The sequence below is a fragment of the Podarcis filfolensis genome (genome assembly GCF_964270895.1).
Source record: "Podarcis filfolensis genome assembly, chromosome: 6".
Classification (NCBI taxonomy): domain Eukaryota; kingdom Metazoa; phylum Chordata; class Lepidosauria; order Squamata; family Lacertidae; genus Podarcis; species Podarcis filfolensis.
The window spans coordinates 67,696,688-67,724,296 of record NC_139609.1 but is presented as its reverse complement, the minus strand read 5'-3'; the positions used below and the strand labels follow the sequence as shown (position 1 = coordinate 67,724,296).

Below are 27,609 nucleotides of genomic sequence, written 5' to 3'. Positions count from 1 at the left end.
TGAAAAGCCAGTAAATTCCAGGCCCAACAAAGATGCACCCTAACCAGTCAGATTCCATACTGGCTTTCCTACAAACCCACCAGAACATAAGAAGAGCGCTGCTAGATCAGTCCAAAGATCCATCTAGCCCAGCATCTTGTTCCCATGGTGGCCAGCCATGGGGAAGCCCTTAAGTAGAACACAGAGGGAAATTGCACTCTCTGCACTTACACTTCCCAGTACAGTGGTACCTCAAGTTACATACGCTTCAGGTTACATACGCTTCAGGTTACAGACTCCGCTAACCCAGAAATAGTACCTCAGGTTAAGAACTTTGCTTCAGGATGAGAACAGAAATCATGCAGTGGTGGCACAGCAGCAGCGGGAGGCCCCATTAGCGAAAGTGGTGCTTCAGGTTACGAACAGTTTCAGGTTAAGAACGGACCTCTGGAATGAATTAAGTACGTAACCAGAGGTACCACTGTATTCAGAGGCATACTGCTTCTGATAGCGGAGGGAGAACATAGCTATCATAGCTAGCTCCTCCTCCTCCTCTTCTTCTTCTTCAGTATATTTATTAATATATTTCTCCCCAGTTGAGATTCAAGGCAGCTGACAACATTTACAAACATTGCAAAACACAAAGGAATCAAAACAAACTAGTTCAAAACAATAATTAAAGCACATCAAAGCACATTCAAAACCAGCAATTAAAAACAGTTTGCCCTGACAGCTGCTCACTGACCAGCATTGCCTGCACCTTAATTTTCAAAGGCTTGTCTGAATAAGAAGGTCTTTGCCTGCGAGCGGAAGGCTAACGAAGAGGAAGCCAGTCTAACCTCTCTTAAGAGGGAATCCCACAAAATGGCAGAAGCCACAATAGTTGCCTTTGAAAGCCTCATCCTCCATCCTCGGTTAGCCAAATCCTGCCCTGCCCAAGCTGGTTGTAACACCAGGAGTTACCCAGCGGCCTAGGATTTCTTAAACCAATAGTTGGCAACCCTGTTACCCATAATTTAGCTAATATTTGGGCTTTACCAGTTTTCCTGTTCAGGAGATCATCTGATAGGAGTGCCATTAAGAAACAGAGAGAGAGAGAGCACAGAATACCGGGCCATTAAGAGCAATTGACAGTGCAAAGGCTGTCTTCATCATTCCCTGGCTCTTGAGTAGTGGACAGAGGAGAGAATTAGGAGGGAGGAAGTCACCAGGGTTACAGGAGGTGTGATGTTCCTACAGAAAAAGGGGCCCTTTTGCAGGTGGTTTTTTGAAAAGAGTGAGGACAGCAATAGAAATGTTTTAATAAGTACAATGAAACATTGCTGGATCTAACAGCCAAACTATGCAGTGAATATCAGCCATGTCCCACCTTTCAATCTGGGATAGGGGATGTAGCACTGGGAGAGGGGGAATTAACCCTCCCCACCCACAAGCCACTTTCCCATTGAAAATCACCCTCCTGTAGTTGCTATTTGTCCAGTGGGCATCTATATATTTTGGTCCGGTAAACTGGCAACTTTGGACAAGAAAATAGTGCTTGGGGAAAGGATTATATCCTCCGTTTCTCAGTACCATGGTCCTAATTCAAAGTAGCACACACACACACACACACACACACACACACACACACACCCTGCTGCTATATTAACAACACTTTTTTTTAAAAGGAACTCATATTCATGGGTCTCCTGCATTATGTCTAGTTTGGCACTTATTCACACATGACTGCTTGCATTTCTCCAAGCTCATCGTCCACATCTCTGGTCATGTCAGCTGAAATGATCCAAAGTGCACAAGTCTCAGACTCTTGTCCCATGAATTTTGTTATCAAACGGGTACCCCGAAGCTGAGCTCCATAGAAAAGATCCGTGCCTTCAATGTAGGTGGCAAATTCGTCACGGTGGGCAGGACATGACTCATTCTCTGGGAAAAGGCAGCTTATTTTTTTTTTTTACCAGTCTGTTTACCATCTCTCTTGGATAGTGTTTGGCATGTGCTATGAATCTCATTTCCTACACAGATGCAAAAGTTGGTACACAACCCTTCTGCTCAATTCAATCTGGCACTTTCCTCTTGGAGCTATAAATATTGACCCCTGCTGAAATTATTACTCTGGGCAAGGGGAAATCTGACAAGGATCAGAAGCTGAAATTGCACATGTTGAAAGTCTTTCCTACCCACCCAGCCTTCCCCAGCCACTAGCCAACAATAAGTGATCCAATGTAGTATAATTGATTGAGTGCCTGAAATGAGCTGCGGAGACCTGGGTTCAAATCCTCACCCAGCCTTTATAAACTTACTGGGTGATCTTGAATCAGTCACTCTCTCTCTCTCAGCCTAACCTACCTCATCAGTAGAGAAGCACGGTGGGATAACTCCACCCTGAGGTCCTCAGAGTGTGACAAAAATAATAATAATCATTCTGTCTTCACTTTTGTACATAAACTGCTGGAAGTGTTACACGAGGCCTGTAATTAAAGCGAAGAGCTGGTCACCCCCAGCAACGTTTTCCTCAGATATAAAAGGGTCTAGGTCTGCTTTGCAGCAACTTTCTTTGACAGTGTAATTGCTATTCCCCTGTTTTTTTCTGGGAGCTAAACACAAAGGGGCCAAGTCCTGTCTCCTTCGTGTCTATGCATCTATTACAATAACAAACAAGAGCTGCCTTGTGGTTCTGTTTGTCTAAGAAGGTGGGGAAATGGATGGATCAAAAAGAGTTGGGTCACACAGGGTGGTGCTTGTTACAGTCCGTTGGATTACTATAGGATGTGTGAGAGAGGACTAGGCAGCTGCTTCCAAGAGTCAGCACAACAAGTAATACAGAATATTATGTTCACAATATAATATAGCAGGCAAGTTGAATCTGGGATTTAGAGATGTGAAAAGGGCCATTTGTTTGAACTCAGTTAATCTGTATAAAAGACTCAAGGTTGCTGGTCCCAGGACCCCACAGTGTCCCCTTTATAAAGGTTGTCTCTATCCTAGGATGTGGCAGCACTCTATAATGTATGTCTCCATTTTCATAGCACGGTGCAGCTCCATAGCACTGTACTGAAGAGACATTAAGGTAAAGGTAAAGGACCCCTGACAGTTAAGTCCAGTCGTGAACGACTCTGGGGTTGCGGCGCTCATCTCGCTTTACTGGCCAAGGGAGCCGGTGTTTGTCCGCAGACAGTTTTTCCAGATCATGTGGCCCGCATGACTAAGCCGCTTCTGGCTAAACCAGAGCAGCGCACGGAAACACTGTTTACCTTCCCACCGGAGCGGTACCTATTTATCTACTTGCACTTTGACATGCTTTTGAACTGCTAGGTTGGCAGGAGCTGGGACTGAGCAACGGGAGCTCACCCTGTCACGGGGATTCGAACTGCTGACCTTCTGATCGGCAAGCCCTAGGCTCGGTGGTTTAGACCACAGAGCCAACCACATCCCTAAAGAGACATTACAACTCCCTTATTTCTTGCAAATTTACTTTTGGCAACTCTACCTGTCTTACCTGAATCCAATTTCTGTAAGGAGGTTAAGCAAGTTTTCTTAACTCAATCTTGCTCTCCTTGTAACCATATGCATTTAACACAGCAGAGACTGTCCTCTCCCACCCAAAGGAAAGAAGAATCAGAAAATGCTCACAATGCTACAAGGCCTGTCAGTTTGCATGAAGGTTTGGCAGTGGTGGAGGCGGGCAGAAACATGAAAGGAACGTGCATGTCTAGGTGATAGGCTAGTACTCATTAGGGGATTTTTAATGCAACAATATTTTTGTTAGGTCACTTTGCATATTGGTTTTTTTAAAAAAACAAAAGCAAAGCAATCAGAATCAAGGCTGTGTTCATACACATGCATAATCCACGTTAAGATTTTGCAGATAGTAATAAGAAATTCATGTTCTACTTTTCAAAAGCCAGTGAGATTCTTGGAAGATGGAGAACAGAATGTTCACCTTAGATTCATGTGACCAGTTAGACTCACAGCAACCATAAACTGTGGGATCTAACAGAAAATCCTGGACTTCAGAGAAATAGTACAAAACCACAGCAAAAAGGGAAAGGAAAATCATCTATCCAGAAGTGGAGAGAATAGGTTTTTGATTTGCTATATTCAAAGCTTACCATGGCTTCATCATACCTTACACTTTGAGGGTGTATACCCAAGATTTTGCAAATGTGCATCTTAAAATGAAAACTGTGAATGTGACAAACAGGTGTTTGAAAATCTATATTCAATGCAGGTATATATTTGCTTTGGCTCTTTGTAGGGCGGCAAACCCAGTTTTGCTGCTGCCTAATGTGTGTACTGGCCAAGATGGTTGTGGAAGGGAGAGATGGTTAGATGTGGTAGTGGTCTAAACATAATGAGGTTTGGCCAGTACTGCATTAACCATCTTTCCCTTCCACAACACATTGCATAATCTTCCCCACTATATATATGTAAGTAAAGCAACAACAACACAGAGGGTGACAACAACCTTCAGGAATGTAGTCAATTGTTATAACCATTCAGCTGCTGCTCTTTGGGGTCATTCCTCATATCTTGTTTTCTAAGGCTGGTTCACACAATATAGCTTTTTTTGCAAGCTAACATTTGGCTGCCCTACGGAAAACTAGTAGCTGTTTTTGAGTATAGGAGGCTGATACTCACGTAACATTCCTTTTAAAAAAATGGATATACAAGTTATCTTACAGATGGGTATATTAAAAGTTACTGAAGATGCTCAACAAGTGATGGAAGCAAACAGAATTAATGAATTTTCACTTGTTTTCCCACTTTTGCAATGGCCAAAGCAGGTCAATCTATCTCCCCTTGCAGCATCAGCTAAAGTAGATGTTATACAACATCATCTCCCCTCAAGTACGAACTTGGCATATTAAGTATCTAAACCATTCACATTCTGTGAAAATGTCATCCTGCAGTAATGTACATCACTGGGGATTCAATGCCATGGATTCAAAACAGAGAATACAGTGGTACCTCAGGTTACATGCGCTTCAGGTTACATATGCTTCAGGTTACAGACTCCGCTAACCCAGAAATATTACCTCAGGTTAAGAATTTTGCTTCAGGATGAGAACAGAAATCGTGCTCCGGCGGCGCGGCAGCAGCAGGAGGCCCCATTAGCTAAAGTGGTGCTTCAGGTTAAGAACAGTTTCAGGTTAAGTATGGACCTCTGGAACGAATTAAGTACTTAACCCGAGGTACCACTGTACTGAATTCCAATGGTTTGTTACTGGCACCTAACAACACATACTGAAAAATATAGACATGCATATCAATGTGTTTTATGGGTGGAAGTTGCTTTCATGTATGCAGGGAACAATATAGTTTAGACACAGCACACACATCAATTGATCAGTCCTAAGGGGGAAAACTACCCTCAACACACCCTTGCATGTAACACGCATGTAGCATGTAGCACCTCAACCCTTTAAAAAATGAAAAGCAGCCTCAAGGTGGACACTTACACATTGTCCAAAAAAAAGGCAAAAGAGAAGGGTGGTTTGTATAAATATGCATGTGTTGATTTATATGTGTAAATGCCATGTCATCAAAGCTTGAGTTGAGATTCCTGCATTGCAGAGGGTTGGACTAGATCGCCCTTGGGGTCTCTTCCAACTCTACAATTCTATTATTCTAAGTATGACAGCCTCCAACAAAGCATAGCAACCCTACTTAAGAATGATGGAGACAAATCTCTGTGCTCTGTTTGCCAGTGTGACCAAAATCTAGGCAAGGCTTTCCTTCCTCAGTCTGCTGGCAAACCACCGATCTGGAACTTAGGATCTATTCTGACATCCAAAAAAGTTGCTGCAAAGGTTCGCACTCCTTTTGCCATGCCTCAGAGGCCGGTTATAAACATCCATCCAAAGTGCTATCAAAGTTTCACACACCAGCCTAGGGAAAATGAAAGCAAATCTTGAAATCCAAACCATGCTTGGAAGGACGGTCCAATCTGGGTGCTGAGGGAAACCTGAGCTTGGTCCCTGCGAGATTTTGTAATGCCTGTGGAGTCTGACTCAGTCAACACTGGTGCTGTCATAACTGGGTCACAGCCATGCCTGGTGCCTGGTTTAACTTAAGTCTTCCAGTACTAATAGGATCTGAATGCAGAACAAGACGAAGGGAAATTCATTTAGACTGAGTGGCAAGGTCTTTGTAGTGCCACATGCCCCGTTGATTATCAGGAGAGAAAGCCAAAGTTAATTACCATCTTCTCAGCTCTCAGGATGCCTGGCTTCTGAGTTAAGAGGAGGATATGATCAGTGACACAAATTGAGGTGTCAGTTGTAATATCCTGGACCCACCCAAAGTTGGAAAATGGGAAATGGCAATTGGGAATGAAGAGGTAGGGATGGGGGAATCTGACCATTCTGATTTTTTGCCAGTTTCTCATTTTCCTAATCATACGTTCTATTCTTCATGCTTCCACATCAGCTTGCAAAACGCAAGAAAAAAATCCTCATGAAAATTCATCAGCATCTTAGTGAATATCGCCTAATAAAAAAACTTTTGCAAAGCAATTGCGCTTAACCTATTGCATTTATCTATGTTATTTTCACTAATACATGCATTTTTCCACACACTTCATGCCAGTATATGCATTTTTTGACACCTTAGGTGCAAAATTCAGAGAAAAGCACATTTCAAAGGATGGCCATGTTTTGGTTCATGTACTGTTTCAAAAAAATGGAAATACAGTAGCTTTTCCTTTAAACGCAAACTGAATCAAATTTCTCCCCATCCCCTAGACCAGGCATGGCCAAACTTGGCCCTCCAGCTCTTTTGGAACTACAATTCCCATCATCCCTGACCACTGGTCCTGTTAGCTAGGGATGATGGGAGTTGTAGTCCCAAAACATCTGGAGGGCCAAGTTTGGCCATGCCTGCTCTAGACAGTATAGGGACCTGGCTTGAGAACCACTTACTAAATTTCTGTCGAGAGCCAAGTTAGTCTATAATTCTCCCCAGTTGCCTGTCCAATTCACCTAGTCTGCTCTACCACTTCTGAATGATCAATTCCTAGGTATTATAATAAAACGTTTTTCAACAGAGCTCAATCATTTACACAAAAGTAGATGAACATCTGGAATACCTTTAACGTTGATTCCCTTTTCGTGCCTCTAGTATTATTTGCAGCCTTTGACTGTCCATCTCAGTCACTATGGTAGGATTGTTTACCAGATCCTTATTTCTGTTTAATGTTCTATATAATTCAAATCCTAGGAACTGAGAGTCCTCTAGATCAGATTTTCAAGGGACAAATGGACTGCAAGATGAATGCGTAGGTTGCAAAACCTACCGATTCATCATCATCATCACTATTATTTCATGAACCATCTTTTACATACACCTCAAGGTCAATTACTAGGTAAAGTAAAGGGACCGCTGACCATTAGGTCCAGTCGTGACCGACTCTGTTAAAATAAATACCGAAAAACCACCACCACCAAATGAACATCTAAGGCAGAGACATTTTCATCCAGTTAGAAAATATTTTTATCCCACTCCTCCATCCAATATGATGCTAGTATGTTTCACCGTGCAGAGTAAATAGCACCACCTGTTGACGAGGGGCAGATCAGGGAAAGGGCATGGCACGAGAGGGTTAACACCCTCCTACTCTCGCACTCTGATCCCAATCTGAATTAGGTTCCTCTGTGGCCACATTTACAATACTTTAAAAAAACAACAACCCAAAACCAGTCCAACAACTGCGAGAGTGCTAATCACAGATCTCTCAACATCACATGTGGTTTGGCCCCTGAGTCAAACATACCTGGCTGCTTCAACCTTTCTTGAAAGGATTTTCCTTTTATCACTCTCACAGCTATTCTCTGAATGTCAGCAAAACAATGTTGGGGTAAGCCCTATCTGGCCAGATCCAACATGAGAGGAAGTTAAGCGTTCCAAAGGAAGGAAGACAGAGGAGTTAATGAGCCTTCCTTTTCATTAAGAGAAAATTAGTAGTAAAAGTAAAAAGCTGTTATGTGACTCTCCTCATTTTTTTAAAAATGTCAAGACTGTTTACTTAAGGGAGCAGCAATTGCTTTTGAGTGGAAAACATGAAGTATATGCACACACACATTCCTTCTCTGTGTTCTTCGTACGAAGCTGGTCCATGAAAGAAGCTTTATAGCTTGCATTTATATGGTGGGGCTTCACTATCAGTAGTTGTAAGAAGCTGTGAGTCTTGAACTCTTATTAGCTTTGCAGCAGACAAGATGGGTTATGACAGGAGTGAGACAAAATGCTGATTCCCATCCTAGGGCAGGCCTGAGTACAGGCTCCCATTGGCCATAGAAAGTTAGGAAAGCAGTGTTGTATAGCATTATATGCCACCCTGAGCCCCTTGAAGGAAAGGTGGGATATAAATGCAATAATAAATAAATATAAACTGTGGATTTTGCTTGTAACAAGGGCCACTTACAGTGGGAAGAGAGACCTCCAGGGGATTGGCCATTCCATGTCCTGTGGTAACAGGAGAACCTGAGAACATAGCGTCTGATGAGACATGGACATAAAACAGCCCACTAACCTGTTTTAGTCATTTTTAACTTGGTGGAGAAGAAATCTTTGTATCCAGCTGCTGCAAGATATATGCCTTGCCTCATCCCATGCTATCCTTTTCATGGTTCACCACCACTAGGAGGGCACCACTACCTGCTGATGCCTTTTGAAGGTCCGTCCCTGGAAGCTTATGGGTATTTTGTAACATTTGCAGTATTTGCATTTATTTACAAATGCGCAGGTTGAGCATACATAGAGGCACATGCTTAAACACTCCCAACAGTCCACAGCTCCCACATCTGATCCCCAGGGACACAGGCAGCACCTCCAAAATATTTATAGATTCCAAAAGACAGCTCCCTGCTTCTTCTTCTGTGCCTGGGGCAGTTTTTCCCACTGAGCATACTTGAGAATAATTCCCACTGAACTCAACAGGAGATTTATCCTAAGTAAACATATTTAGGATTTGGCTGCAATTCTTGATATCTATTTATTTCTTTTAAAGAAGCAAATTTGCTGTTGCTCCCCTTATAAAGGCTCTTTCCCCCATACATATATTTTTTGGGAAAAAGTGACAGAACTTATCACTTGGGCACAAAGCTCTGCCTTTGCATAACATACGGAGATGGTAGAAATAAAGCCAGCTAAAAATCACATGCAAGCTTTTGAATGTACCAGAACTCTTCTCCAGGCTGGATGTTAAGCAATAAACAAATACATAAATGGGGAAGGTGGAAGGGAAAAGGTATTACTGGGAATGACAGAAGCTCGTGTTTGTAACACTCTCCAGATATAATGGAGGAGGCATTTTGCAAGCTTAATCAGGTTAGATAAGTCTGCAAAGCTCCTTCTCCCTTTGAACTGTTACGAAGTACAGACACAGGGTTCCAACAAGGCCAGCAACATCTTTCTATCTCCCTGTCTCTCTCACTTTTCTTTCTCTGTTTAACATCCAGCCTGAATAAGAGTTCTGGTAAACTCAAAAGCTTGCACTCCATGTTGTCGTTTTGGGTCGGTCTCCTACACACACACTGCATGACTTGTGTATCTGCCTTGGTAGCTCAGTTGGTAAAGCATGAGATGCTTAATCTCAGAGTCGTGGGTTTGAGCCCCATGTTGGGCAAAAGATTCCTGCATTGCAGGGGGTTCGACTAGATGGTCCTTGTGGTCCCTTCCAGCTCTATGATTCTATGTACAGTGGTACCTCAGTCTACGAACAGCCCTGTTAAGGAATGATTCGGACAACGAACTCCACAAAACAGGAAGTAGGTGTTAGCGAACTTTGCCCTGGAAGACAAATGGAAGCCGAATGGTGGAAGGGCACCGGTGGCGGGAGGCCTCAGTAGAGAAAGCACGCCTCGGTTTAAGAACGCTTTGGTTTAAGAACGGACTTCCGGAACGGATTGAGTTCCTAAACCGAGGTACCACTGTATATTTTTTTTCTAATGAAGCAGCTGCTTATGCTTTTTGACTCTTTTTTCTTTGAAGGCACCCATCATGTGTTATCTACATGCTATACATAAAGGTAAAGGGACCCCTGACCATTAGGTTCAGTCACAGACGACTCTGGGGTTGCGGCGCTCATCTCGCTTTACTGAGCCGACGTTTGTCCGCAGACAGTTTTTCCGGGTCATGTGGCCAGCATGACTAAGTCGCTTCTCGCGAATCAGAACAGCACATGGAAACGCCGTTTACCTTCCCGACGGAGCGGTACCTATTTATCTACTTGCACTTTGACGTGCTTTCGAACTGCAAGGTGGCAGGAGCAGGGACTGAGGAATGGGAGCTCACCCCGTCGCGGGGATTCAAACTGCTGACCTTCTGATCGGCAAGCCCTAGGCTCTGTGGTTTAACCCACAGTGCTACCCGCGTCCCTCATGCTATACATAGAACAACCCAAAATATGGAGAATCCATCAATAGAATGGGCAGGTGGCCGAACACGACATTGTGAAATCTAGATGGCGGTACTCAGGGCATGCAGAGCGCGCTGAACCAAACCGCCTTCCCTCTGTGGAAATGATCATCCTTCTCCACTCTCTCCCTCGCACAATCTCACAGACACACACACCTTTCCTTAGTCAACAGGAGGTATTTCCTTTCTATTTCACTCCCATGCAGATCCTTTTTTTTCTGAAGCAGGCCGGGTCCCGACAAGATGCTGCCGCGCCTGGGCCTCGCCTTCCCTTTGAACATGGGGGAATGTTATTAATTGCCCGCCCTGGGGGAACATTCTCGGCTGGAAACTATTCAGTCTCCCCGGGGTCCCTTTGTAGTGGGACCTGCGGCTGCTCCTGCCGGGAGCCAAGAGGTTCCAAGAACAGCTCCCACACGTACAGGTGTGCCTGACTCACTCCCCCCCACCCACCCATAGGGGCTCCTTTCATTTGAAAAATCCTCTCCCTTCAAGCAGGGTTTAGGCAGCTACAGAAAAGTTCTGGGATGAAGACGGGCAGAAGAGCCAGGCAATTTTAACCGAGGGTGGGGGTGGGGTGGGGAGGAAGGTTCTACATTTTCCTCAGAACCCATTGTTTTTTGTCTGGGCAATGGTCCCCTATTCCATGTCATTACAAGCCATGGAAGTAATGTGGGGTGCTCTGATCCTGTAGCTAACTGTTATGTTTGAATGATTTAAAAAAAAAAAAAATCCTCTGAACAGCCTTGTAAGGTAAGTTATTTATTTACTTAAATTCAGATGGGTGGGGTATAAGTAATAAAATTGTTATTAGTATTAGTATTAGTATTATTCGCTCAAAGAGGCCTTGGAAGAGCAATATAATAAAATCACAGAGAGACATAAAATATTATTATTAAAATGTATCTAATAATAATAATAATAATACATTGGAGGAGCCCATTTAGTCCGATGCATGACCCACAACAGGTTATACCATGAGGTTCTTGACTGGTTTTGCTGCAGCAGAGAAATACCCATAGAGTGCTCCAACAATGAACATAAGAACTGCCTTGCTGGATCACATCAAGGTCCATTTAATCCAGCATTCTGTTTCAAACAGCAGCCAGGCAAATGTCTCTGGGCACCCACAAAAGGCAAAAAGAAGAAGAAGAAGAAGAAGAAGAAGAAGAAGAAGAAGAAGAAGAAGAAGAAGAAGAAGAAGCAGCAGCAGCAGCAGAAGCGGAGTTTGGATTTGATATCCCGCTTTATCACTACCCGAAGTGGCTAACATTCTCCTTTCCCTTCCTCCCCCACAACAAACACTCTGTGAGGTGAGTGGGGCTGAGAGACTTCAGAGAAGTGTGACTAGCCCAAGGTCACCCAGCAACTGCATGTGGAGGAGCGGGGAAGCGAACCCGGTTCACCAGATTATGAGTCCACCACTCTTAACCTCTACACCACACTAGCTCTCACTGAAAGGGACAGCCTTGCTACCCTGCAGTTTGTACTACGAGTCCCTCTGTACAAGGAAGTTCCAGTCAGCTACATTGGCCAACAATCATACCTGAGGATGTAATTCAATCTAATCATACCTGAGGATGTCATTTCAGTCTAATTCATGGACTGGGGCACTTCAATTTTTGCACTTCTATGAATTTTGAAATGTAGTTACCTCAAACAGACCAAAAGTGTATCAGAAATACATGCTTTAGGGTAAAAATGCGTACTAGGATATATAAATGGAACAAATACAATAGAAAACAATGCAAATTTTCATTCCCCCCATTAATCACAGACAGATGTGGGAACAGCACAGAAACGTCTTACGAATGAGCACAGGCCCAATAGACATGGATCAGAAACAGCAATCCATACATTCCAGTCAGGGGTGCCAACTCATGGGGGCTGAGCCCTTTTGCCCCCACCCCCAGTGCCAAAAATCAGGGGGCGGAGGAGGCAGAGCGCAGAGCTGAATGTGGCACAACTTCAGTGGCCGACTCCTTCTCCTCCTCCTGCTATTGCAGAGGGTTCAAGCACCCCCTGCAGATGGCAGCAGCAGGAAGATGAGGAGCTATCAGCCACTGAAGCTGCACTGCCACTGCATTCGGTTCTACCCCTGTCTCCTCCCAATGTCTCAAAGTTGTGTATGCGATGTTGGTACACCACACACACAACATCGCCCTCCTCCCCCAATTGCCCTCGCAAGCTGGCACCTCTGATTCCAATTAATAGGTGTTGACAGACCTATCTTTGATGAGTTTGCCTCATCCTTTCTAAAAGCATCTCAGCTTTTAAATATCATCACATTGTGTGGTAGTTAATTCCATAAATTGATCCTATATTACTTATGCATCTTTCAGCACTGTTTTAAGGATTGCAACAAGGCAGTGCACATGAAGCCCTTGGAACACTTGAAAGCTCTATACAAATGTTAAAGGCAATATCATTGTTATTTTGCATGGAAAAGAACTTCTTCGAACCTCTTCTGCCATTCATTTCCATTGCGTTCTAGCCAAATTCTAGAATTATTAGGGCAAGAGGGAGGAAGAAAACTTACTGCACCTTTCCCCCCCCCACACCATATAAAATTTTATGTCGTTCAATCATCCCCCCCCCGTCCCCTTTTCTTTACAACAATGAAGAGCTAAGCACTCAAGCTTCTCCTTATTTTACTTGTATTTATTTCACAAAAATTGTATGCCACTTAATTTTAAAGAAAACCTCTAAGTGGTTTCCTTGTAGGGAAGTGCTCACAACTTCTTGACCATTTTAATACTATATTCTATAATATCTGTTTTGAGACAACACAAGCAGAACTACGCGCAATATTCTAAGAGCACGACCCTATGAATGTTCAATCCTATGAATATTCAAGGAAAAGCAAGTCCAGTGCTGGGTTGGAAGAGCTTCTGGAACAATATCTATGTACCAGCTCTGTACCCTGCCTGTTACTGGAAACTATGCCAGTCCTGACTATGTACTGTCCTGACTTTGTCTCTTGCCTGACCCTTTGTTGTGGGCTCTGCTTGCTTAGCCTCTGACATTGGACTGGCCCTTGATACTGTTTGGTGTTGCCACTGGCAAGTCCTCTGTTTCCTCAGGAGCCCAGTGAGAACAGGATAGGTACTCACAGCCTGTTCACAGCATACCCCACAGATCTTATAGGCTGAAACCTGGCCAGCGCTTTCTCAAAAGTTCTAACTGTGATGTCTGTAAAGATGAAACTTTCCTTTCCCTCCAAACTCTCATCAACTGAGTTTCCCTCTAGGCTCATTAACGTGTTTTGACCATGGCAATATTTCCTTCTCCAGCCTTGACTAGGTAATATATCCAACACACACACAAACACACAGAAAAACATTCAACAAACATATTTCTCCACTGAGCAACCCTAGCCGGTCCCATCCCTGTTTACTTCCACGGGCTCTTACTTTCTCCAGTGAATCAAAAACATACCGTTCAAGTTCTCCTCAGAACTTTCATAATCTATCATGTCCTTGTTTACCATCTCTCCTACACTGGTGCCATGATGACGCCGCGGCCTGTGCCAAATATGACAGCATCTTCTAGCAAGCCCTACATATCCTGAAAATATCCTGAAAATTCTGTTGCCTACCAAAAACAATGGCTCACTAGTAGGGGTGCTTACATCATGGTTTAGCATGCTCTCATTATTTCCTAGGCTTCTTTGTTGGCATTTGTCCTTTGCGTTTTCCTAAGCTACAAGACACCTGGCTCGACAGTAGTACATGTGACAAGGATCTAGGGGCCTTAGTACACCATAAGCTTATCGTGAGTCAACAGTGTGATGCAGCAGCAGAAAAAAGCTAATGCTACTCTAGGCTGCACCAACAAAAGCATAGTGTCCAGATCATGGGTAGGCAAACTAAGGCCCGGATCCGGCCCAATTGCCTCCTAAATCTGGCCCACAGACGGTCTGGGAATCAGCGTGTCCTTTTATTTAAAATGCATCTCTGGGTTATTTATGGGGCCTGTCTGATATTTTTACATGAGAAGAATGTGTGCTTTTATTTAAAATGCATCTCTGGGTTATTTATGGGGCCTGTCTGATATTTTTACATGAGAAGAATGTGTGCTTTTATTTAAAATGCATCTCTGGGTTATTTGTGGGGCACAGGAATTCGTTCATTCCCCCCCCAAAAAAAAGATAGTCTGGCCCCCCACAAGATCTGAGGGACAGTAGACCGGTCCCCTGCTGAAAAAGTTCCAGATCAAGAGAAGCAATAGTCCCACTCTATTCTGCCTTGGTCAGACTAGACCTGGAGTCCTGTGTCCAATTCTGGGCACCACAATTTAAGGAGGATATTGACAAGCTGGAACACGTGCAGAGAAGGGTGACCAAGAGGATCAAGGGTCTGGAAACCGGGCCTTATGAGGAACGGTTGAAGAAGTTAGGTATGTTTAGGTTGCATAAGACTGAGAGGAGTTATGATAGCCATCTTCAAATAACTTCACATGGAAGAGGGAGCATGTTTTCTCCTGCTCTAGAGGCTAGGGTCTGAACCAATGAATTCAAGTTACAAGAAAGGAGATTCTGACTAAACATCAGGAAGAAATGTCTGACTGTAAGAGCTGTTCAACTGTGGAACAATCTTCCTCAGGTGGTGGTGGACTCTCCTTCCTTCGGGGGTTTTAAGCAGAGACTGGATGGCCATCTGTCATGGATGCTTGAGTTGAGATTTCTGCATTGCATAAGGTTGGACTAGATATCCCTTGAGATCCCTTCCAACTCTACAATTCTATGATTCTGCAACATTTGAATCGGAGACCTTGTAGCACATAGTACCACCCAATGTTTGCTACAGAAGAGACCATGTACAAATTATGGAAGTTGAGCACACTTGCATACCTTTTCTTACTTCTGATAATTTATTCCATTTCTACTCACCATTTGACTGCTAAATACACTGGGCCATATCTAACGCTGTATCTCTGCCGATGCAACAAACTTCTGTGCGTGCAGTAGCACTTCCTCTTCCGTCTCCTCCAGCTGCCAAAGTCAGCTCAGGAGCGTTGGGACCCCCCTGAGGAGATTTTAGTGACGGGAGAGGAAATGGAAGCCCCATACTACCAGTGGAACTATGTGTGTGGACCACACAGCGCATTCAACACTTAAGAGGGCCTCCCTTAGGGTTTAAACGAGACTGGACAGTGGCAAGCCCATGTTTTAGCTCAATGCTCACCATTAAACATATATAGACCTCTTTCAGATGATCAGTTTATTGAACATTCATCCTGCTTGCACAAAGCTTATACAGAGGTTATACTATGCAGAGTCTTTATGGAGCATTGGTTTTGCAGGGTAGCTATACGACAATGAGCACTCGTCCTGATTTTCTTGCATAGTGTTTAGAGGTCTTCCCATTAATTAGCTGTTCATCCCGCACTTTCCAGTGCGTTTTCCCATGCCTTTCCTAACTAAAAAGCCAGTTACATAGATATATTTGTATTGTTGTGCTAGGGTGAAAGAGTGCTTTAATTGTGCAAACCTAATTTTCCAGTAAGCACTTGAATAAAACCCACAAATGAGTGACAAGCTGCGTGTGCGTGTGCGTGTGTGTGTGTGTGTGAGAGAGAGAGAGAGAGAGAGAGAGAGAGAGAGAGAGAGAGAGAGATTATATTTCATGGGAAAAGGAACAGGTGTGAGGGGGATGCTGTTTTTCTCCTGGCCAGATTCTGAGACCAGTGTAAGCTACACAGGGAGAAAAGCAGCTACAGGCTGGTGGTGTATAGGAAAACATGCAGGCAGAGAAGGATTTGCCACTCCCTTCCCACGTACCAGCCTCCTGCATTTTGTTTGACACAAGCTGCATTCCAACACATGGACTCTGGTGTTCCATTCAAAACTGCAGCAACTGTGTGTGTGTGTGTGTGTGTGTGTGTGTGAATATAATCCAATATTGGAAGTATGAAAGCCATTTTACAGGGTGCATCATTGGACTGGTTGTCACCATAGCCATTCCTCAAAGAGAAAAACAAAGGGCTCAGAACTCTCTTGCATTCCACTGCTCCCTCCAACGTTCCCACTCATAAACCATAATTTATTTCATCTCAGGGCTGCTGCTCCAGATGTCTTTTTTATTGTGCGTTCATGATTATTTGTGCTCATGACGCTTTCGGGACAGTTACACATGATCCTGCTTTTACAGTACAGTGGTACCTCAGGTTACAGACGCTTCAGGTTACAGACTCCGCTAACCCAGAAATAGTACCTCGGGTTAAGAACTTTGCTTCAGGATGAGAACAGAAATCATGCTCCGGCAGCGCGGCGGCAGCGGGGGGCCCCATTAACTAAAGTCGTATCTCAGGTTAAGAACAGTTTCAGGTTAAGAACGGACCTCCGGAACGAATTAAGTTCTTAACCTGAGGTTACAGGTCCTTCCTGTAAGTGTTCACACTGCAAATGTTCCAGGCTTCTTCTATTATTATTTTTTGCGCCCTCCTTTCATTGCATCACCATGCAGAAGTCCTCCAGCAGTAACACAGTGACCCCGAGGAAGCATTGCAGAACAATTAAGAAAGCTGAACACTGTGTGGACAGTCCAGTATAAATCTCCTGATAATACACTATCATTGTGTCCGTGTCATGTTGCAGAATACATGGGGGGGGCGTCCCGAGGGGCTCTAAGTGTGCCAATCTCTTGTTTACTACACTGGAAAAAATGGACAGGGTGGACTGAAAGAGCTCCCAAACTCAGGCTAGTTTGGAAATGTGAAGCCTCTCTCTTTGCCTGCTGCTTCCTGAACACGAGCAGGTGCAGCAGGAGTGTAAGGCATGGCATTATAGACTGCCCTGTGTCCCTCCTCATTCACCCTTCGGCATCCCAAGACCTGCCAGAATAAAAAAAAAAACTTTAAAAAAATTAAAAAAAGAATTTCAAAGCCAGTCTTAAATTCCTATAATCGCTAGTTACAGCTCCTCACGCGCAGATCTAAGGGCATGAGCTCAGTGCTTGCAGTGCCCTGGGCAGATTTATAAGTTGCTTCTTCAGAAAGGGGAGGGCCGAGGTGGAGAGGGAGCTGCCAGACTAGGCTTGCTGTGTTCCACTGTCCTCCACAAAGCCAGGGGGTGGGAGCAGCTGCTTCACTATGACCTGACCAAGCCAGTAATTCTGCAGAGCTCCAGACCCTTTACAACCACCTCAGTTCTCAGCGCCAGCACTGGCCAACCGTAGCTTTCCCAGCCCGAGGCTCTGCCGCACTTTTCACCAGCACTGGGGTGCTCTGGGTTTCGCACCTAGATGCTCCCTCAGTGCTTTGCTTCCTTCACAGAGACTGGATGCATTTTTCCTTAAGCTAGGAGCACTTCTTTCCCGTTGAGCCAAAAATTAAAAATGATGACATCTTGCTGACATGATGTCTTTCATCTACAGCACCATGTGTGGCTAAGAAGATCCGCAAAAAGGCTTGTCTCCACAGAAATTTGAGCTGCTTAATTAACTTTGGTTTATAATGAAACTCAGCATTTCTGTAGCACTTCTGAGAGTTTAAACCACTTTGTGTACATTCTATTGTAATCATCACAACAACCCTGTAAGGTTAGAATCAACCCTGTTCAGGCATATATATATATATATATATATATATATATATATATATATATGATGTCATACGGTTAATTATATTAGCCATATCATAATTCCCTGTCACTGGAGGCTCAGGTGGCCTCAGTGGCCAGGAGTACCTTTAGGAGAAACCTCAACAATGGAACCAGAACCCTTAGTCTAACCCGGGGATGAGAGGGAGCCTCTCCCCTTGGACATATGAAAATTTCAGGGTACCTCAGTAAATGGGTCTGGATTGAAGTTTCATCTGAAGGTCCAGATGGAGGCTGATGGGCCAAGGGACATTCATCTGGCAACCTGGGAGGGGTCACCTTAGTTGATCTGCATCTTGAAGGGACACTTAACCCTTGTGAGCTTGTCCAGCAGTTGGTTTGAATGATTCAGGACACATACCCAATGGCTATGCCAAAGCATACTGTCATTTGTAATCAATCAAGTTGTGGCCAAATTAATTCCAAGATCTTGTCCTGTTGCTTTAGTTGCTACTACATTAGTGCCCCTTTCTGGTTCCCAGGGCACACCGTCCATGTGTCCACCATGGAACCAATTACCTAGAGGGGTGGTGGGCTGTCCCTCACTAGAGATCTTTAGTCAGAGGCTCGTTCCATCATTTGCCAGGGATGCTCTTAACTTTGGATTTCCTGTGCTGAGCAAGGAGTTGGATTAGACCAGGCATGTCCAAAGTCCGCCGGTCGATCTAATATCTAATCTGGCCCCTGTGGCAGTATATGCCTTGTGGTAAAATCCTAAAAAAAGCTCAGCAACTTCAATCCCAAAAAAAGCTCAACAACTTCACGTTCACTTCATCAAATCTGGCCCTTTTTGACAAAAGTGTGGGTACCCCTGGATTAGACGGTCTACTACAAGACTCCTTCTGACTCTATGAGTCCCATGCTGAATCGCATGCTTTCAATAGGAGGTTTAAGGGCACGTGCCTAGTGCAGGAGATTGCAATCCGATGCATACCTTACTTCAGATGCCTGTGGGAAACTCGCAAGCAGGACCCAAGCACAGGAGGACTCTCTCCCCATCCCACAGCTGCCAGCAACACCGTATTCAACTGTGACTTTAAAAATGCATGTTGCACGGCCACTCCTTCCACCAACCCCCCCACAGTACCCTTCTGCAAACCAATGTGACTCCCCTTTCATCTTCCAGGGGATCAAGGGAACTCTCTGCTGCCAGAGACAAAATGCAAGGTGGCATTTGGTGTGGCGTGACCTGCATTATACCCTTTTTGTGCCTGTCTTTCCCTAAGATGCCTAACTGCCAGCTTTAGCATTATTAGGCTGAGTTCCAATGGAACATCATGGAACATGTGATTTTCTTTCTACTCACATGATGGCTTGGGGGTCTGATTGAACAGTCTTAGATCTTTCTGAATGCTAATCATGCTGCGGCAAGGCTAGATGAATGCGTTCATGTGATCCTGCCTATACAAGTACTAAATTTACAAACACACCATTTTAGCAATGGAATGGTATTACCTGATCTTGATTCTGCAAGGAATGAATGTGGGGAGAATGTCTAAACTCCTTGGCTAGGATTCCTAACAGCAAAGCATTGACACATGTACACAACCATAGAAAGTGCTAATACTACCCACTGTTTCAACACCACTCTCACAAAAAATAGCACAAAATCTTGATTCCTAATTAATGCTGGAAACAAACCCTTACACAGAGCAGCAGAGGCACTCTTATTGGTCCATTATGGCTTCAGGACCAAGATGCATGTACCACTTGAGCATTTTTTACAGCCTTTTCCAATTAAAATGTGAGGTCAGCAATTGGGTTAGAATGGTTGAGCCACATGTCTAATCCTGGTTTTAGCCTATTTTAAATCTATGTTTATTTGTATTATTGTAATCAGATGCAATAGTTTTATTATTGCATTTTACTAATTGTTGCTGGTGTATTTTAGAGACTGTAAATCACTTTGTTGTATATGAGCCTTTTAAACAAACAAACAAACAAACAATCCCAATATTTAAGGGGCAGACCTTTACAAACTCAGATGGCCATCTGATATCCTATTTCCTTGGTGAGGTGCCACATGGAAGGGACACTTACAACCCAGGCCATCACAGAAATATGCTTAGGTATTCCTCTGAATAACATGACTTATGTATGCACACTTACTCCCAAGAAAATGTGCATTTTAGGATTGCAGCTGTAATGCAAGTTCTGGAAGGAACATTATTACTAAAAGAGGAACGTTGAGCCACATTCCTGGAATAATATGTAAACTGACTGAAATGGAGAGCAATCAGAATTGGTAAGGCATGTTTCCCAAGGGAGATACAGATATCCTAATTGTTTTGGTGTGCCATCCATGGTCGATGGGCTAAAAGGCAACCGATGAAGACATTATCACTTGAGTGTAGTGAGAATATTTCTGCCCCACCCTACGAAGGAATGAACGCTGCTCAGTGCTATGCTGCGTCTACCCCATAACCAACACCGGGGTTAGAGATGACAGCTTCCTGGCAATTTCTTGTGCCAAATTCCTGTCATAGTTTGGTCCCAGTCTGTCCCTCACCTCCAGTGCTGGGCAACAGGAGGGGCAGGTGAAAAGGTCAGAGCAAGGCCAAGCCCAAACTAACAGGCTCGTCTTGGGCGGAAGGTGCAGGTCGGTGCTATTTGCATTAGTGATCCTCCATACTGGAAGCAGAAACAGTAGAGAGAAGGGTGGCACTTGGGTTTCAGATTTGCAGGTGGGCTGCGAAATTCCAGAGACCCACAAAGAATGTCAAAGCCATTGGAAAGCGCCTTCGCAACTGAATTCCACTTGGAATTGCAGTGGAGTGAAGAGCCCACCCTGTTTCAGATGGGCAAGAAAGCCGATTGGGTCCAATTTTCACCGCTGCCCAGAGGGAGGGAAAGCAGGCAAGTGGAGAAAGGCTGCTGCTTCTTACCATTATTTTTTCCACATTTGCCAAGTTGATGGGTAAGTGGCAGTGGTGGTGAGGGGAAGCAACAGGAGGGGTTAGGGACTGGCACTAGGGCCCTGAGGCCTTAAGATACTGAGTTCTGTGCCTTCCTCACCCCCAACACCAGCCACAGGGCAGGTGAGCGAGTAAGGAGGGTCAATGATGTATTCAGTTCACTGGAACTTAATATAAAAAGAGCTGGTGGCATTCACAGTACTGTGAGTTTCCTATTTATATTAGGAACTTGCCCTCTACCAAGGCAGACCATTGGCCCACCTAGTCCAGTACTGTCTACTCTGATTGGCAGCAGCACTCCAGGGTTTCATCCAATCAGGGGACATTCCTGGCCCTACCTGGAGCTGCCAGGAAGTAAACATGGAACCTTTCACATACAAAGCATCAAAAGAAGATGCTCTGAGCAAATGGCATTTGCCTTCTGTTTAATGGCCTTATTGTGCCCAACATTACTGCCTATGCTCTTTTTCCTCAATTACTAAGAAAGCTTATAATAATGACTTGGAGGAACTGGGCATTTAGATGCTAGAAACCAGCAACTGTATAAATAAGACACATTTATAAAGCAGTTTGTATAAATCTATAAGCCAGACAAATCCATAAACCAGTGTAACTATTCTTCATTAATTCTTGTTGATCTACTCAATCGGTAGGGGTTGCTCTGCTAATTCACACTACAGAGTTCTAGTCCAAGGGGGTAAAACTTGAGCAATGAGATCCACATGTGTCTAATCACATTTAGATTGGAGTTCCCAATCAAGTTTAAACTGGGATGCCCCCGACAGCCTGAGGTGCAGGGCTTGGGAGGGAGGGCACCAAGAGGCACTTGGTGCTGAGAAAGACTCACACTTACAATTACCAGTTACAAGCAACACCTCTGAGTTTGAAATATCCATGTACATGATGGGATCCATCCACTCTTTGGAAAATGCAACAAACTCTAAGTGCACAGGAGGACAGGAAAAAGGAGCAGATAGCAAACACCTGAAAAACCTTTCTATTTGAAGGATGGCCTTGGGAGAATCTATACTTTATAGTGCAAGGATGCGTACCACAAAGAGCTGTCAATGGCGCCACCACATGCCCAAACTAGGCAAGTGCCTACAAGAGGGATACGTTGCAAAGTGATTACTTTGCGACCCATCCTGCTGAACTCTTGAAAAGTTTTGCTCAGAAATAGAGTTAGATCAGTGTAAAGCAACAAACATTTCCAGATGCAGCAAATTTTGATGTATCCTTCTTGGTCAGAGAAAAGGAGGCTGAAATATCCCTGGAAAAGGAAAATTCCTATACATATTTATATCCCAGATGTTGCAACCTTCATGATTACTGTTCCTTTAGCTATTACGGCCAGGAATATGTTATTTGTGATCTTGCAATCATGCTAGAACTGTTACAAAACACAGTAATAGCTAAGAGGCAAATTGTACGTTAGTATGTGCAACAATGCCGCAACACATTTTAAAAGCTAAACTTCTTTAGGATGGAATTTAGACCAAAAGAGAAGGAGGCCATGCTTAACTCTTTCCCCACTCACTCTTTGTTTACTCCAAATTTTCCCCAAAGGTTTTTGCCTCACATGATTTTGAATGCATGTTTACCATTCTCCCTTGCACAGTTTAGTTCTGAGTTTACGGATGTTGATGAGGCAAACTGGGCCCAGACACCTGTTGCATCTTTTACATTCCTCTTCTTGTGTCTAGGTTTTGTGGGTTCTCCTATAAATGGTTTATATGTGCATAACCTAGGCTAGGTGTAGGAAGGTGATTGTGGTGACCTTGTGACCAACAAATGGGGCATTTGTCACTAGTCTTAATTTCTAGCTGTGTGATAGTCAAGTTCTGCAGTAATGCAGTGGGACAGCAATAGCAGCTGCTGCTGCTGCGGTACAAGCAGCTTCAAGGCAACAGGACGGAAGGGTGAAAGTGAAGATCTGGTCAAATCTAGCGTTAAGAGATTTCTCCTGGGTTTTAAAGGCAGGATGTGTGAGGATGAATTTAAAAGGCAAATTGAGTCCCCTAACAGCACTTCTCAGATAGCATCCTAGGATCAATGACACGATGAGTTGCTCAAGCAGACTACTCTGACCTAGATATAACACCTGATGAAGTCTGGGGGCATCATGTGTTGGAGTGTGCTGTGCAAAAACAACACACTGGTCCAGAAAAAACACTGGTGCATCTCAAAGGAGACCGTCTCCTGGTCATGGGGATGCATGATATGGGATAGCTCAAAGGGATAGCTACATGGGCACATACACTTCAGTTCTTTATTCAGGCTGTGTCAAATAGCCAACTAGGAACCAACTTTCCCCTCATTAATCCACTGATCAGTAAGCCTCCTTGTGAAGGACAGCTCATGAGACTCTTAATCTCAGGGTCCTGGGCTCAAGCACCACACTGGGCAAAAGATTGCTGCACTGCGAGGGGTTGGGCTAGATGACCCTCGTGGTCCTGCCCAACTCTGCAATTCTACGAATGTAAGATTTCAGGTGGCATTCAACTAAATTTTACCAGAGTAGACCCATTGAAATCAATGGACATGGCCTAGTTAGGTCCATTGATTTCAATGGCTCCACTGAGTAGAACTTAGTTGAATGCCACCCTTGAACTCCTGAGCTGCGGCTACCGATCCCGCCAAATCCATCTGCTGAGTGCCTCTGGGTGTGAAGTGCGATGCGAGGCCAATATCCTAGAGGGTACCATATGTGTGCGCGGCAGGGCCGTCTTCAGCAGATGCAGCGCTGGGGTGCAAATATCCACCCAGCACCCCCAAATTACCACGGATAGTGTTGGGATGGCCGTAGCTGCGCCCTGCCAGCCATCCGGGGGGTGCAACTCTCCCCCATGCCGCTGCAGGAGAGCGATCCTTGCATTAGCTTGGGAGTGAAGTTGTGTCCCTCCCAAGCCTCCTCGGGAGGAGAGCAATCCCCGCAGAGGCTTGGAAAAGAAGTTGCACATCCATCAGCCATATGGTTGGCAGGGCGCAGCTTCCATCCTAAGCTTCTGCGGGAATCGCTGTCCTCCCGAGGCTTGGGAGGGAAGCTGCACTCCTGCCAGCCTTATCGTTGGCGGGGCGCAGCTGGCGTGTGTGCAGGGAAAGGGGAGGCCACCGGCAAAGCCACGCAGCTCCCCCACTTGCTGGGGCACCCCTAAGAGGCCAGCACCCTGGCGTGACGCCCCACTAAGCCCTATGGAAAAGATGGCTCTGGTGTGTGGTTTACTCCAGCAAGTTCCCTTGTGTGCCACGCTTCCCAATTAGCTAGGATAGCATCCCTCTGAAATGGTGGTATCTTTCTTTCCCAACTGACTCATTCCAGGGGGTCCAACAGAGTATTGCTACTTATAGGCATCTCCCACTATCACTCCTGAGGCACTAGGAAAATGGACGTTAGAGCATCTTGGCTTGCTGTGAACGTATATCTTGGCTGGGTCCAGGATTTTCCTTTATAGAAGTCCATGCGCACTTTCCAAAGCGTTTAGGAGACATGCACAGCAGGTGAGTTATCGCACTCAAGGAAGTCGGAAAACCAGAACTCAAAGTTGAGTCATCTGCCAGTTTCTCCGCTCTAAGCACTAGGAAATACTGCCCAATATAGCACTGCTTAGTGGGGATGAGCAAACGTCAGCCCTCTTTGCCGGGTATGCCATGTAATTCTTTTCAACAGCCAGGCAACCCTCACAAACTTCCAACATTCTCTCCTTGTATAAAAAGCAAAGCCAGGTTCTCTGCATCCCATCATTGCTTCCATCGTGCAGGACAGTTTTGCGCTCGTTAAACTTTCTGTGCCCGAATAGACAAAGTGTCTTTCACGAGCAGCCTTCCAGCTCCTCTCGTTCAAAGCGAGAGCGCCCGTCCAGCCCTGAGAGGCAAGGAAAAGAGGCGTGCAGAAAAGCAGCCCCCAGAATTTCCAAGCCATCCTCCCGTCACCGATCCATGAGCAAACAAACAACTCTCCCGAGAGAAGACGTGAAACTTCTCAAATGCTGCTTGGAAGCCAATCAGCAAATCTCCTTTACCTTGACTCGTTCAGGTTCACCGTACCCGGCAGAGCTGGAAAATGTTTCCCAAAGCTCATTGAACTTCCCAATTCGCTGGGAACTTCAAGCCGGATCCTGACGGTTCCAGAGCCTAAGTCAGCGTTGCCTCTTGAAATGTTTGAAAGACGGATCCCATAGCAGTTTACAGTAATTACTCAGTATAAATACTCCATTATGCTCCCAAACAATCAGAATCAGCCCAGCAAACAAGCTCTGTCTCCTCTGATCCGTAGCAATCAAGAAGTAAAGCATGCAGAACATCACAATATAAACAGGCTTTGCAGAGGACCACAAGGGGAGAGGGCAGGAGGAGGGGGGGGTGTTAGAGAAAATCGGTTCTTGTCATAATAACTGCCTGCTTTTATTATTTTTTAAAAAGTTATTATTGGTTCCAATTTGCAAGTGGAAACTTTTATTTTCAGCAAAATGTGGCCTTAAAGACACCCAGCGGACAATTCGGTGCTCCCCTGCGCACTTTCTACCACCAAGGAGCGAGAGAAAACCTCAAGGTGTGACAGTTTTGTACTTACAGGTAGGCTGTGAAGGGACTCAAGCCCCCCGGCACGGAAGAAAGAGCCAGCTCCGAGCAGTCCACTGACAGCATGATGCCATCTTCCTCGCAGTGGCACAGCGGAGGGCACGAGGAGGGCGCAGCGCCTGGTTCCAGAGACGCGACCTGGAGAGCGCCTGGAAGAGACAGGAGAAGCCACACGCAGGGCGACAGCTGCTCCATCCTGACTCCCGCGGCAGCTAGCATGCTGTGGGCTGCTGCTGCTGCTGTTTCTCCTCCTTCACCAACACTGCCTCTCTCTGTGCGTCTCTCTCTCTGAGCTCTGCTCTGCTCAGCGCGTGGAGGGAACCGACCCAACACCTCACAGGCAGGAGGAGCACCTTCTGAATCTCCTGCGCTCCTCCTTGGCGCAGCAAAGATGCAGGCAGAGAAGGGAAGGCATTGTTGAATGATCTCGGTTATTGGGTTTCACACGGGCTGGGCTGGGCTGGGCAGGGAGCGAGAGGCTCACATGGGAGGAGTTAAAGGGGAACTTTCTCCGCACTCCCTCCTTCAGGGCTGGCAGGAATTTCATTCAAAAGGAAAGAGGAAAGACCTGTTAGCAGCTGAGGAATTTGTCTGGAAACGTGTGTTTTTTTTAGAGAGAGAGAGAGAAAGAAGAAGAAGAAGAAGAGAGATACTGACAGAGCCTAAAACCTCATCAGACAACAGATGCTGGGGGATTTGTGTTTGTGCCCCCCCCCCGGTGACCCTAAGTTGGCCAAGGGCACTGGAGGACACTGTCCATTTGCCAGTGTTGAATTAAGATTCAGTCGCCAGTCCAGAAGAAGGGACTCTTCCTTCGTCTTAAGCTGCAAAATATCTTGGGTTCTAGCCCACAAAAGAATCTTTCCCTGTAAATGTATTCCTCTTTCAGGTGCCAAGAGACTCTTGATTGTTCTCCCTGTTATAGGGTCATGGTTGTCTGTTAAAGGTGAGTCAGCTGAATCACATCCTGCCGTTATAATGAGAAGTCAGGGTGGGAGGATTTTCTGGCTTAGAAAATGGTGCAACGAACTGATTTCAAACTTAACTGTGTAGAAGAGTTAAGTCTGAGAGTCATCCATACCAAATTTGGGCATAGGAAACAAATCATTTTGAATTAAACAGGATAAGTGACTTTGCAAAGTTGATGGGTAGTGTTTTTGTTTTTTTCATCCATAGACCCGGCTAGAGGAATTATTAGGGAAATATCCATCCATTTATACTGCACTTTTTGGGAAATATTTTTTTGAATTAGGTCAAGGTAAACACCTTGCACATGCCATTACCATTACCCACAAGTTTTGGGGGATGTTTGTAGTTTTGTTTTGGTTTTTTAATTAAAAGGGCATTTTGTAGCCAGTGTTATTCAATGGGAGTTCATAAGGATGCCCCCTGCACATGCTCAGTAGGAACCTGTTGTGAGAGAAGGTTGTAGATGTGATGTTGAATGGACTGTGAATGCAAAGAAGGCTGGCTGGAATATGGCCATCAGGCTCTGTACGTGTTACTGGTTTGAGCACATCTAGGTCACTTTCACCCCTCAATTTGGATCAAAACTGGTTCGGGGGAAGATGCATCAAAATGCAGTCTTTCGTAAGAAACATCAGGATAGATGTGAATTGTGGCTAACCCGTGTACACCACTTCTCGAACCAGTAGTGAGAGTGTCCTGGGTGCAGGGTAAATGGAAGTGTTTACACAAAGTTTGTGACTGTATGACAGGCAGAAAAAGATGCAAGGGAAGATGAGGAGAGAGATATGAAAGTACTCACAGACCCAAGGCTCTCCATAAACAGTTCAGGTAAAGTAGGAGGTTAGAAGTTAAAGGAGACAGGGAGATGAAATCACAGGAGATGAGTAAACATAGTTTGAGAGCAATGGGGGAGGTAGAAATATTTCAGAGGTACATAGTAGCTGGATTTCTGATAAGCACATGAGAGCCTTCAGGGGGAAAAGAGATTTAGGAGACTTGTGTGTGCACTTTTTCCTTCTGAATTCTCCCATTTTCTTTTGTGAACCTCAAGGTTGGCTTGCCAATTAACCTAAAGAAAACACCATCCTGGCCTGCCCCTGCCCCTTTAACAGTAGAATGTGCAAATGTGAATGTAGGGCATATTAAGCTAAA

At 44.9% G+C, this 27,609-nt stretch overlaps 1 protein-coding gene across 1 annotated transcript in view; it reads right to left on the bottom strand.

The window, feature by feature from the left end:
* The window catches only part of LGR6 (leucine rich repeat containing G protein-coupled receptor 6), a 142,091-nt gene extending 116,174 nt beyond the window's left edge, over positions 1 to 25,917 (bottom strand). The window contains exon 1 of the mRNA XM_083617385.1: positions 25,481 to 25,917. Coding sequence (XP_083473511.1) covers positions 25,481 to 25,707 — 227 coding nt within the window. The 5' untranslated portion in view covers positions 25,708 to 25,917. The remainder of the gene's footprint in view (positions 1 to 25,480) is intronic.
* Positions 25,918 to 27,609: the final 1,692 nt, after the last annotated feature.